Source organism: Zophobas morio, unplaced genomic scaffold (assembly GCF_036711695.1).
Source record: "Zophobas morio isolate AGI-343-1 ecotype UQ-CSIRO unplaced genomic scaffold, CSIRO_AGI_Zmor_V1 ptg000011l, whole genome shotgun sequence".
Lineage (NCBI taxonomy): Eukaryota > Metazoa > Arthropoda > Insecta > Coleoptera > Tenebrionidae > Zophobas > Zophobas morio.
In genome coordinates this window covers 5939114-5953162 of record NW_026972116.1, presented here as the reverse complement: position 1 = coordinate 5953162, position 14049 = coordinate 5939114, and the positions used below count along the sequence as shown (strand labels likewise).

Sequence of the window (14049 nt, the reverse complement as noted above, 5' to 3'; positions counted from 1 at the left end):
GGCACTCTTATTAGCAACAGTTTGCTTTTAAAACTTCTATTTGCGACAGTTTGTTTCTTCTTGCAACGTTGCCCTCGTTTCAGTCTTACATGTCCATCGATTAATTCGCGGCCGCCGCGCTGTTCTCTTCTATAAAATGCAAATCGCACGATGAACACCCATCCAGCCCGAATGATCCTTATTTTATTATCAAAAATATTCATGAGGCGTAACGAAACGCGGTGCTTTCGAAAAAATAAATTCCTCCCGTAATGCGGTATTCGTTTGTAAATGCTTTTTCGGCATTATCTTTTTAATGAAGGCGCTTTAAAAAATGCTATAAAATTAAAGGGTGTCTTCGCGATCGTGGACCGAGGAGGAAGAGGACGAGCTGAGACGATTATTTATGGAACATCAACAGAATCAATTGGAAGAGGGTAGGTATCTCGCGAACTCGAAACCCATCAGCTTTTCTTTGTTCATATCACGTTTGACTGACGTCTCATTTACAGACATCGTCGATTGGATCGTTAATAATCTCATTGATAACACGCGAACTCGACGTGGAGTGTTGAAAAAGCTCAAAGAAATGTGTCTCCTCGTCAACTACAAAGGGCAGAAATCGGGGGCCAGGCGCCCTCAGAATTGGGGCTCGGAAGAAGAGACGCAATTACGCGAATTGTACCAGCAGTTCAGGGATGCAGCGGGTAAGATGGATTGTCATGGGGTTTTTATTAGGGGTTGTGCGTGAAATAATCTACTTACAGACCCGCTGGGCTGCATAATGGCCAGATTAAACGTTGAGCGGTCGAAACCCAAAATCGTGCAGAAGCTGCTTGAACTAGGCTTGATACAGGACAGGGCCGAGGTCCGAAAGAAGAGGACGAAATCAACCAAGGGTGAGTATAATTAAATAGGTGGGAAACGGCCTACGGTGGTTTGAATAATTTTTATTCGGTTGTGTGTTTGCTTTGGAGGTTTTGAATGTTATCCCTCTGCCATTATTTTTATTGAGCTTGCAGGAACACTACCTGTTAGGGTTTCCGGCATGAAAATACGGCCAGGTAATTAATTTCAGTGTGAGGGAGGGCTGACGGGTCTATATTCACTTACGCGTCTACATTGAGAAGCCCTACGGGGTGTTTATGCTCACTTGGGGCATACCTTTGTTGGTTCCTTAATAAGTCACGTTGCACTATTAGAAAATCTGCTTTTTCTCAATTAAAACATCGAATTATATTAATAATAGGTTTACTGGTGCTTTATAATAAAGCTTTCCGCAGTCAGTTTAACAAGTTATAATGAATAACAAATAATAATAACTTAATAAGTCTAAAAACATATTTACAAAACACAAATTACAACTTACGATTCGTGAATTCATCATACGAATAAAGTGCTCCGTAATATCTGCGGGTTGTCGTCGTCCTCAAAAATCGGTGTTTATGGCATGTTATCTTTATGTGTAGTGGTGTGCGAATGACAGTCACTAAATGTTAAATATTTATCTAAACTTTTTTATGCAGCAGGGTGATTGTAAATAATGTGAATGAAGAAAGTAAAGTTAAATGTTTTAAACCCGGTCTACACAAGCTCAATTAAATATTTGACTACGATGAAATTTTTAATACGGCACATAACCGACTCTGTGCCAATCAGACGTCCCTAAACGTCTCGTTAAATGCGTCATGCACTTAATCTCAGTTAAAATATTCTACAAGGTGTTTCAAAATGATTTTCATCTAGTCGCCTATGGATTTTCCATGCAAATTAAAAAATGTGAAGATAATGACTGGAAGTTAATTGTAATTATAATTGTTGGTTGCATAACTACAAAACACTCTTGAAAAGTGATTAGATAATGATGTAGGTATTGAGGACAACTCGATTGCTGGAGAGATAAAGCTGACTCAAACTCCGCTTAATTTCTCTGTTTGTTGTTTAAATTTGTTCCCTGTAATTGGCGATTTTCTGTTTAACAAAGTTGGGGATCTTATATTGCGCATGTCACAAGTAGGCATAAGACACAGCGGTTTTACTTTTTCTAACTTTCGCACCTTAAACGTTTCTGTAAAAGTTAAAACAGGAAGACACTTGCAAAGAAAAACAATTTATGTTGGCTATGAAACAGGGCGGAAGTCATTATTGTGAATTTTACAATAAGTGTTCGAAGTGACCACCATTTTGCTGTATACATAAAGCCACACGACGTTTCATATTGATAAAAATATGTTGTAATGTGTCCATGTTCCAGACAGTTGTATTATCAACTAAAAGGAAAGAATTTTTGTTATCCAGTGAACATCGAAAATCTCTGGTAAATATCAGAACTCTAAGACAGAAGCATGATTACCTTAATTATAAGTTTTAATTCAGTAAAATAAAAGTAACAATTTGTACGTGATTTGTTAGAAATGAAATGATCAATTTGGCACTAGCAAGATGTGCATTGAAAGCATTCATTAAAACACACCCAAAAATGATGCCAAACTTCGAAAACCTGAGATTTGAACAACCCTAGGTCTGTATCAACTGCAGTCAATAGAAACGAACACTTACTGAAAATATTTCGATTTTATAGTTTCGAACTATTCAGATTAAGTAAAGTATAATGTCGTAATATATTCCTCTTATAAAAAGGCCTTCAAACGCTTTTTAAATATTAAAAAACTGTTATTTTCATGGACACCTGAACTTACTTTAAAAATCCTAATAACTCCTTGCATGTTTCTTCTTCATATATTTTAATTTACTGGTTAATAAAAAATATCAAATTTGCAAATATAAAGAATACTGAAGGCGTATCTAAAAATATTGTTACGAAATAAACTCATACGCCGCCCCGGTACGACGCCTATGGGTTTTCTAGTATGTGCAGCGATGAAGGGTGACTCATCGTCGGTGACGGCGACTGGACGGCGTTCGCATAAAGACAAGTCTGGAGCGGGTTATTGGAAGTCTCGATTGCGGGGTTCAGAAAAACCTCGAAGCGGCGTTCGCGAACCATCCAGAGGAATGTATGGGTTTAAGTACAGGCCACCTTCGGGAACGAGGGAGTCTCGGTCAACGAGTGAAGTCCAGACAGTGGGAGAAGTAGAGTCTAGTCAAATCTATTCCAGTCGGAATTATTCTGTACATAATCACTGTATAGTTAGTCATTTCAATTGTTGAGTTTTACCCACGCCGATTTTTTAATGACCAATCAACGTAACAATATAATTAAAATGTGTATTTTATTGAGTAGTTTACCAAGATTACAGGCAAAGTATTAAAAATTAACACCACAATAAAACATTTACTTTTCGTTACTAAATCTTGTAATTTAATTTTCGTTTTCATTAGCCTATTTGATACCTTGATGAAATTTAACCTGATTCACATTTTATTCTTGAGCGTATCAAACTGTTAGTTAAAATTATAAATCAAATACTACGATAGTATAAATTGGTGTTAATAGTACAACAAATTTAAATTAAGTGTTTTAAATCACAATCAGCTTCTACTCCTTAACACCAGTCGGTTCGATATAATATTTCACCATTGATCAATTTTCGCATCCGACTTTCGCTCTCTTTTAGTTCTCTGCCACTGTCAGAACTTGTAAACGGACTTGGTTTTTGAAAATCTCCAAAAGCAACAATCTACGGGATGATTCCATTAAGAGAAAAACCTATGCCATTTCCAGAAAAATCAGATGTAATACAATGTCAACAATGTACTAATTTTATAGACCCTTCAGTTACAGTTAACCCTGGCAAGTTTCAACCTTTTTCAAACAACTGTTAGGACGGAATAGGGCAATTGGGACGCCAGTCTAAGTTGGAGAGCAGAGTATAGATTCTGGGACAGCAAAAATACATTCAATAAAGTTAGATTAAATGCCAAGTTTAAGTGGCTATATATAAACAGAAGGCACATATTTCTGTACTCTGTTGAATTAAAAGTATTATTGTGTTCCTCCGAAAACGAAAACTAAAAATGTATTTGTGGAATGATTTCATATCCCGATTTGGTGTAATTACTCTTTCGTAAAATGAGCAACGTTGATGGTCATTTTCCCCATCAAAAAATTACGTTCATTTTTCTCCCAATTAGAAATTAATTAAAGCTCGTGTATGTATGCATTTCATTTTAAATTAATTTCAACCGCATCGCGCCTGGCGCTTAGTCCTTGCCGTTGCCCCATTTATAATTCACGCATGAAAGGATACGTTTAAAGTGGGAACGGTCAGCGAGGGGAAATTAATAATGATGGAAACAAAACGTCTAGCGCGCAGTTCCGACCGCACTACCAATTATATAGGGATAATTGGAAAGTGGCGTCCGTCGGTCGTCGGTCACCAAGGACAATGACAGTTTTGGGCCTGTGCCGTTGTTGTTGTCGGTGTCGGGGGCACGCACGCACCTTTCCTTAATTGATTGTGTCTGCCGGCGGCGACCGCGATGGCTTTCAGCCCTCTCTTCCCTGCCATTCATCACAACGTGTGCTGCGGTGACTAATGATACGCCCTTGGGGCATTGCCGCTGCACGGGCTCGAGTTCACGCCGTTCTTACATCGTCATAATGTAATTTGCGCCTTGTTAAGGTCTTAGTTGTTTCCGAGCAGGTCGTTGTGTTCGAATAAAGCAACGCAAAAAATGACGCCCTCGCGTCGTCCCTAAAAAATTATAAGAGAAGTATCAGCCTTTGACACGGCGGAAAATTCGATAAAGAGTGATTGTTTTTCATGTGCAGGAAAGGGGATTCTCGCAAGGATATATATTACTGTTACATGAGACCCCCTACTGTGGACGAAAAACGTGGGACGCCTATAGAGTGTGAAACGTACATCATGTGAAGGACGGTTTTGGTACTACAGCGTTTGCAAAGCTGCTAGAAATATGGACCAATTCAAAAGTACGAGTATATAATACGTTCAAATCGATAGATCACTTGAGAAAATAATACCCATTAAAATTGGTGTAACGATGAGACTTGAGTCGAAATGGAAAGTACCTACAGTGATGGCACACAAGTTAAGTTAATAGAGCCACGAAGAAATATTGATAAGTTGTGAGCATCGAAGAGAAAACTTTACTTTAGTTCAAAACAAGTTTTTATATCTTCAGCGTTATTAACTTTTAGTCTGTATGTACATTTAACTCTACGCTCACGAAGTAGATCTAAATTTTAATTCGTAGTTATTATCCATAATAATGGTATTTAATGTTGCTTTATTTATTTGGTGAGGACCTTCGTCAGGACGTAAATTATTCTTATTATTATGTTTCTTCGTGAAAAACGTGATTTGTAGTTTCCGAACGTAAGCTAGGGAAGCATTGGGCCGTATGAATAAAAAGAAGCAGTTGCTCGTGAGCATGAGTACGAAGTATGAGCACATGCTTAGAGTAAAAAGTACGAGTATGAGCACATACTTCAATCACTATGAATAAACTAAACCTTTTACTTAAGAGCATTTGCTTCTTACTCTGGAGCAAACGCTCATATTCGTTATCTTCATAAAAACACCCATCGATAGCTTATTTCCTATAAGAACGACGACCATGAAGAGATTATTTAAAAAACCACAATTCGCTATCCATGATTTTCATCCTTAGTTCGGTTATCATCAGTGCATTGTACAGATGAGTTCGTCAAGTGGCTGTGAATCGCCGGGGTCCGGTGCTGGGAAAACTGCAAATTCCCAATTATTTATAGTCCGAGAAATCGAAAAACGACCTGAATTACTATCAAAATCTCAGTTACCAAATGAAAAAGCAAAAAAAGAAAAATCCTTACTGGAGGTGGTGGAATTGTATGAAGTCCACTTAGGGCGTCGCATCAGCCAACAACAGTTGAAGAAAAAAATTAACAATATGAAATCGCGGCTCAAGAAGAAGACCGACAAACAGAAGACCGGAAACAAACGCATTACTTTGCATGAGTGGGAGAAGGTCTTGTATAAGATACTTGAAGGAGATGATAATCCAACAATCAACAAAATCCCGGGTAGGTACCTATCGCATCTGTGTTTAATACACGTAATATACCATTTTACATAATAAACTCTATAATTCTATAAAATAACATTTTTTTGTAGAACCTGCTGTAGCAGGTGTGGCGAAAAGGACACAAGAATGTGAGCCCAAACACAGAGAGAAAAAGAACTGTGAAAAGAGTATACGTTCTCCCGAGCCCAAGAAGTCAAAACTTTACAACTACGAGACTGAGGAAACACACAGTTTAACCACAACGGAACTACAAAGACTTGTGTTGTTGGAGCAACTAAAAGCCGCAAGGTTGCAAAGAGAGTATATTTTGAAGAAAATGGAACGACTGTAATAAACTGATAGTGATAATATGTGTATTATACCAAATAAACGATATTTAACAATGCATAACTCTTTTTTGTCTGTTTTAATTAAGAAACGTCTTCTAATAAAGGTGACGTCGAACAATTATATCAGCAATTTCATCTCGTTTTACACGTGCACGTTGCAACATCTCGTTGTCAGGGATATGTTGATTTTGATTGTCGTCTTCATCATTTTCATCAGTGTCGTCTTCATCTTCTTCTTCAGGAAACTCTTCATCTTTAAGATGCTTTGCTATGTTGTGCATGATGAAACAACAAATAATAATACGTGATATTCTCCTAAGTTTTAATCTGCATATATATTTCAGTATAGGAAATCGCCGTTTCACTTGGCCAAAACAGCGTTCAATAATGCAACGTTCTCGTTTCAACAGACGATTATAGTGTATTTTTGCTTCGGTATCTGTGTTTCTATACGGTGTCAATAGTGACAGTTCCAAGCCATATCCCTGATCCCCCAATAAGCTAGCATTCGGAAACTTTTGCACAACTTCCCGAATTGTGGAGTTTTTCCATACTCTAGTATCATGCACCGAACCTGGCCAACTGGCATCAACACTTGTAAACATTTCTTGGGCGTTGCAAGTCGCTTGAACATTGATACTGGGCCATCCTTTTCTATTGATATATTCATCCCCATGACGACCTGGTTTTTCAATTCTAATATGATGATACAATGATCCCCGGAAAGTGATTGACATTTTGCCAGTCTTCTAAAGCCTGCAAAATATCTTGTTCAGTGTGAGGAAATTTGATCCATGATGAAACTTTTGCCGTGACCCTTGTTGTGACAAATGTAACTACTTTTGATACTGTCGACTGATGAACGCCTAATTCTTCTGCTATTCCTGACTGAAAACCGGGATTGGCTAAACACCTCAAAAACATTTTCATTTTCATTTTTGGCGACAAAGCACCTTCCCTGGTTTCAGTACAATCATTTAAAAAGTAATCTGCTAACCAAGTAACATTGTCTGCAGAAAATCTGCAATACGTGCTATTAATCGTAATATAGTTATAATGACAAATGTTCTACGCTTACCTGTACAAGGTACAAGGTTTTATAGTCATCTATGTTGGTTTCCCTACGCTCCTTATAATGTTTAGTTTTTCGTAAAACAACCATATCTGCCATTTTCCGAAATACTGTTCCATCCAACAGAAGTTGCGTCTCCTTTATAGCAGACGCATCAATTTGTGAGCAAGTGCTCCATAATGTAAGTAAACGCTCTCTTTTATTCATATCATTTGCTCAAGTGTAAGCAGCTACTTCAAATTTAGAGCACTTGCTCAAGCTCCAACACCAAAGTATGAGCAAAACCGTTTGCTCACTGTTTTATTCATATATAGCGAAGCATATGCTCCAAAAACAACGAGTACGAGCAAATGCTCACTTTTAATCATACGGCCCATTGTCATAGTAGGAAAAAATAGACACCTCGTTTCCGTCCGTCTGTGTGTCGTCTGTCTATGTTGATTTTTACTAGACATATAATCTCCGAAACTGCCGGCCATATTCTTGACAAATTTTAGATATGTATTATGAATATCGTGTAAATGGTAAAACGCTAACCAAAGTTTTTATATTCATCCCCACCAAGAATATGATGAGCTAATTTCGAATTTCGCATCGTAAATGTTACTTAAAGTTAATAAAATAACATACGTCTGTATTTAAGGTTTATGAATCCGCTTTAATTTTGTTATTTTTATTATTTAATCCTCCTTTAGACACATAATACGAAGCTGAGCAAGCTTGCCTATTGGAGCCGCCACATGTGCATTTGCTTTGCATTTTAAAAGTAGATGGGTGTCTAAATTTTTTCTTATATGTATTATCTTGTTTCCATTACTTCAGTTTTGAAAAACCATGACCTATTGGATTATATTGCTAATGTTATCTTTCCAATATTCGTAGCATCATTTATAATTAAGGATTATGGAAAAAAGAAATATAAACAACGTAAACTCCCTGCTCACCTTTCATCACACAACGTAATTAATTATGATTTTCATATCACGGTGTATTGGAAAACTCATATCGCGGAGGCGTTTCATTATGAAAGCAAAAACCTTTAGAACTTCATTTTAATAAACTGAACAGTTTTTGTTGGAAAGATAAAACGTTTGTTTCTATAAAAAAAAAAACAGAACAAGGCTACAACGCTTGTGATTTGGTGACACAAAAAATATGTATTTCCCAAATGTAAACCTACTGTTTCCATTTTGTGGTCTCAGAGACACTGGTATCTGTTCTAAGTGTTTTTATTTCATGTTCATGTGTCTGTTATTGTTAAAAATTAAAAAAATATAATGTTATTTACTCATTGTTAAAGCAGCTTTTTAGAAAATTAATTAAAAACCTCCCGGTAAAAATATAAAAACTTGTTTGCTCAACTGCGGTATTTTACTTGCGCCTTCAACATATTATGAAATCTCTTTTGTGAAATGCAGATGCTCTCATTCCACGTTTTCATTTTTTTAAGTTTCAAATGAAAAGCTTGTAGCTGTCAACAACGACATATTCTCGTTGGACAAAAAATTACTTTTAAATATAAATCAACCTTTATATCCCACAATATAATTATTTCTTTGTCTGGTTTACTTTTTTGCTTGGAGGATCTCAGTCCGTGCGTTTCTAACCCCACAATGATGCGTACAAAACATAGTCAGGGACCTCTCGACTTCCAGCTAGGGGAGCTTACCCTTTGTAGGATAATATCCAGTTTTTTGTTGTATTATTTATTTGCTCACTTCCAGATTTTTATTACATGTTATCCGGGTTTAATGGCCTACTCGACATGTTTTTCTCATTTTTCTCGGCAAACTTGCTTAATGTATTTTTTCGTTAACTTTAGCTGATGATTTAATGAGGAATCGTTATGTACGTAGGGAGGGACGTAAAAATATAGTACTGCAGAAATGATGGATTGTTCTTTTTAGTCTTGTGTTTGTCGAATACTCACATTATGAAATGCGAGTCACGTAGAAGCGATTTTATTAGTTTTTACGCTGCAGTCGCTCAAATTTGATTCAATTATTCCGCATCATGAGCGCATTTGATTTTGCCGTAGTTAATAATCAAAAACAATATTGGAGGAAATTGGATGGCATTCACTTAAAGTTAAACCATTTATGAGGTATTTTAATAAACGAGAATTCATTCGTGTGCTTTTTATCAACAAAATTGCTTATACAGGGTGATTCTCATATCAGTTCACGCCTGAATACTTTCGTGTAAGCAACACATTATACATATCATAAGCAACTTTGATCAGTCTATTAATCTTTTTAAATTAGCAATCATAGTTTGTAAATGCAACAATACAAAAGTCACAGTATGTCATAATGACAACAAAGATGTCAAGCAACTAATAATGGCAAAATTTAAAGAAAATAATAAACGTAATAAATAGATATCCTGTAATAAATACTCAAACTGCCCACCTCATCCTTCTTCACACAGTGCTAACTGCGTTCAAAATTTCTACGTAGTCTCATTAGAATTTCGGGTGTTACATGAATATCTGTACGACACCATGATGCTTTCTGCTCAAGTGATCTTCATTTTGAATTGAAAGGGCTGAAATGGCATGGGTTAAATCGGTTTGTTCTGAAGATGTTAAAAACCGAACTCTGACTAATCTGCATTTGTGCATTGTGATCTACCTTTGACTCACGTGAGGATTTCTTCTATAGTTTCAATCAGGGCAGCTTTTTTGTTAAATTGATCAAGTTCTCTTTTTTTTTGAGTCTTCTGAATGCTTGATTAGAAGGACTTGTATCGCCTGGCGTGTGGACGAACGACAGGATCGAAATTTCCATCACACTTTCCCAAAGTTAAAAGCATATCGATTTTTTCGGAACTCGAAAACACTGGTAGCAAAAGTTGAAAATAATTAAGACTGTTAATTTGTCATAATTTTAGCGGAATCATTACCATTTACACGTCATTTATTATTTTTAAAAATTTAAGACGAAGTCGTCTATGGAAAGTAAAATGTGTTCCTTATTCGGACTTATCCAGGCGTGCACAGATAAATAAAAATAATCACCCTGACCTGCAGCTCTTATTTTCACCACCGTCTAGTTACTTGTCAACCAAGAATACGCCGTTTTTAAACAAAATTCAAATACTGACCTTTGAGCCTGTTTCTTGTTACTTATAAAAAATGCACTTAATTTAAAATGTTTTTGAAAATCTTAGTTCTCACGGAATTTCCATTAACATAGTTCAAACTTTAACCACCAATTTTTTTGTGGCCATAATATGCGTCAAATCAGATTTTTACCTGACATGAAATAAGAGTAAAAGGCCACGTTATAATTTATTAAGTAGTAAATGATTCGAAACTGCAAGATCGCAATTTTATAAAGTTTTTGAGAAAGGAAAATAATAGTCCGAAAAGCATACACAAGGAGATAAACCAACTGAATTTAAAACTGCAGAAGATGTGAAAGAATCTAAAGATTTAGTGCTTACAGACCGGACAAGGAAGCTGTATGTATTACCGGCATGGAGCTCTGTTTATTAGAAACAATTGTTTCGAAAACTTTACCCGAGATTTTTTTCAAATTGTTGAAGTAAAAACTGTACAAAACGTAAATTTGACGAGAATCTAGTTTTTTTTATGCGATTTTTTTCTAGGCCCGTTCAATAACGAGATCTGTATATCACAGAGACCTACTTGACGAACAAGAATTTGTGCAATTAGTTTTGGCGCGGCGGTATGATGAATGAACATTTCAGTGTGAGTGAACAATTCTGAAGATAACTACAAGATCGTTCATAAAACCTATAACCTTCAACAAATCGCAGTCAGTCTTCATTTTGCTCGTAATCAGTAGGAATAGTTATTTATAAATGAAAAAAACAGCAAACTTCCTGCAAGAAGGAAACTTCTTGTGAAGAGCTAAAGTATAATGTAAACATATATATATTAGGGATTCCAGATCGCTAGAAATGTCCAACAGCATTTTTTTGTCATTCAGGTGTATTCTTGTAATCACAAAAACTTAAAAATTATAATTTAATTAATTATTTAGGGTTTAGGGGATATGAACCGATTCGCCTTTCATTGCATCAGTACAATCCTACAGGGTTGCCATGCGTGCAAACGCTTTTCTAATAAGCACATATTATCACCAGATATTTCGCAGCTATGGTTGCAGTTTATGGCTGAAAGCCATACTACCGTGCACCTCAAGCTTTCGGAGAAAAAGTGTTTGGCACTGTGACAAACTAATTCACGAGGTCTCGAAGAAGTTAATGGGAACTTTACCATACACAATATTCCACCCGTGGTTATAAATACATATAGCGGAATCAGGTTCAGATGACTTGGAATTTGAGTTTGCAGACGAATTAGATTAATCATCCGGCTTGACACTTCTACGCCGATTTTAAATTGGAAAAATGATGTCCAAAATTACATAGCTCAAAAAATAAAGATACTAGATTTATACTCATTTCTACCAATCTGAAATGAATAACATTTTGCTTCTTTCCTGACGACATGGCGTGGGTTGCTTTATATTAATTGCCGAGAGCTTTTTTAATGAAATATTCTTCGTGTCTCATTGCTTGCAAAGTTCCTATACATTGATATATGTATGTTTTGCTTTAAGATTAGTAAGAATGTAAAATCATAAATATGGAATTATTGCATTGTCATCAGTTCTTGATGCGTGTGCAAAATTTTAAATCATTCGGACATCTAGAAGTGGGTGAAAATTTAACTGAAGGCTTCCGTTACACTCATACATACATAGATACATTAACGAAAGTGAAACTAACATTAAGCGTATAAAAAAAAAACAATTACATTCTTACTGGAAGTTATATTAAAAAAAAATTAAAGTCTGTTTTCGTAAATTATATGCATACAATCATGTTCCAACATTGGAATGCGCCTAAACCCAAAATCTCGAGTGTGGCTTATAGACAATCCCTTACCATTCTTAGCATAGCTGATCTTTTATTGCCTGATAATGTCTACGATTTTGGTTGTATACTGGATTTGAAAATAGAACGAAATGCGAAGATGTCCCCAAACGCTTACCAAAAAATCAACGTGAAAAGTTCTTTACTTAAGTAATTTCGGATTTATTCTATTCATGATTGTTTTTAAAAACATATAATAAATAAATCCGAAATCTACAAGCGAACCCTCGTTGAAGATAATCAATAAGAAACAACAGAACTGTGCGTATGGGAGAGCATATCGTAAATGGGACAAGAATGCCTGCGGGGTTAGTAGTTTCTTCTTTATTTTAACACAGAAACGTCACTCACGTTGATTCTAGCGAACAATTTCCATGAATACAATGTAATGAACACCAACAGTTGTTAGAATTGCTGTTAGTGAGTACTAACATCTAGACAATTAGAGACAAAAACTTGCTAGTTTATTTAAGACAGTTTTAATAAATTTCTAAATACATATATTTTTTTAATAAATTAATGAAATGATTTTAATTGGTTATTTTCGTCAACCCGCATTCTTTGACGCTGCGGTGTATGGCTTTTTAAATACTGCAGTTCATGCAGACCGTCCTGATTTACACATATGTTTGTACCAAATAGGGAGGATAACAGCCGCATTTACACAACTCTTATCTGAATGTAATTATAGAAACGTTACTGCAAATGCTGATGCAAATCCTATTTATCTATTGCAGACGATCTAAGTGATATAAAAGAAATTTAGTGTTTATTTTTACGCAGAATCGATATTAAATGTTTACACAGTTTCCACCGACAAAAACGCTAGCGAAACCTGCGATTTTATCAGTGAACTAATTTCTCCTCAGCTTCAGATACAAAAACGGATAACGTCAAGCGAACATCAACTTTGCGAACATTCTAACCTAATGGTCGTAAACAATCCTCTGCGGATTTAGTAGTTGTAAATTACATTTTCGCATCTTTCCCTGCCACAACTCCCCCAAGAAAAATGTATCGCTGCTAGGATTTCGCCGGCAATATCCACCGGAAATACCATTTAATTCGAATTAAACATGAGTCAATAATTTACGTGTATAAATTACATCGAAGCATAAAAGTTTCCATAAAGCGCGAGATAGAGCTCGCATCAAAGACGTCCCGTCGTAATTTATTTCCACTTAAGCCGAGGGGGGCGCCTGGATTTTTCTCCCGACGCACCCCCGAAGGGGAGTCGCAATGAAGCTGTACACAGCATTGTCAGAACCAGAGTGCGCACTGATTAATTCAATGACAAGCCAAGATTGCCTTTCACTGAAATCATTTATCTTTTGTCCCCGTTACCCGGCTGGGACCGCAATTTCACTTTTGCCCTTTGCGTGCATTGTGCTGCTGTCTGTCGGCCGCAAAAAGTTCGCGGTGCAAGAATTAGGGTGCACGAGTCTATGTAAACGATCGTAAACATGTGCCAAAGATTAATGGGGGCGCAATCCGCGAGATCTCGAGCAATCAGCAGCTGGAGAGTAATCTCAGTTGAAAGCCATTAAAATTCTTTGAATAAATCAGGCTGCGGTCAATTTGGATATGTGAATAAAATATGCTACGAGACCTGGACGATGAGCCGGGATTTACGACCAGACCCCACTAGAGGGTTGATGGACAGAGGTCCTGCGAAATTTTTTGTGAATTCTTTTTGTGTATCTTTCTGTCCAAGAATGCAAACTCTGAAAGTGATTGCGCTACAATACGAAACTAACGCTCAATTCTTTT

The 14049-nt window shown here is 36.4% G+C and overlaps 2 protein-coding genes across 2 annotated transcripts in view; both read left to right on the top strand.

Annotated features, from left to right (window-relative positions):
- Positions 1–14049, top strand: part of LOC135126715 (protein timeless homolog) — a 130008-nt gene that overhangs the window by 80644 nt on the left and 35315 nt on the right. The window contains exons 14-16 of the mRNA XM_064052818.1: positions 331–416; positions 492–686; positions 747–878. Of these exons, the coding sequence (XP_063908888.1) occupies positions 331–416; positions 492–686; positions 747–878 (413 nt within the window). The remainder of the gene's footprint in view (positions 1–330; positions 417–491; positions 687–746; positions 879–14049) is intronic.
- LOC135126718 (uncharacterized) lies at positions 5312–6687 on the top strand. The gene is made up of 2 exons (XM_064052822.1): positions 5312–5968; positions 6060–6687. Exons 1-2 carry the CDS (start codon positions 5605–5607, stop codon positions 6299–6301), a joined length of 606 nt encoding a protein of 201 aa, XP_063908892.1. The 5' UTR covers positions 5312–5604; the 3' UTR covers positions 6302–6687.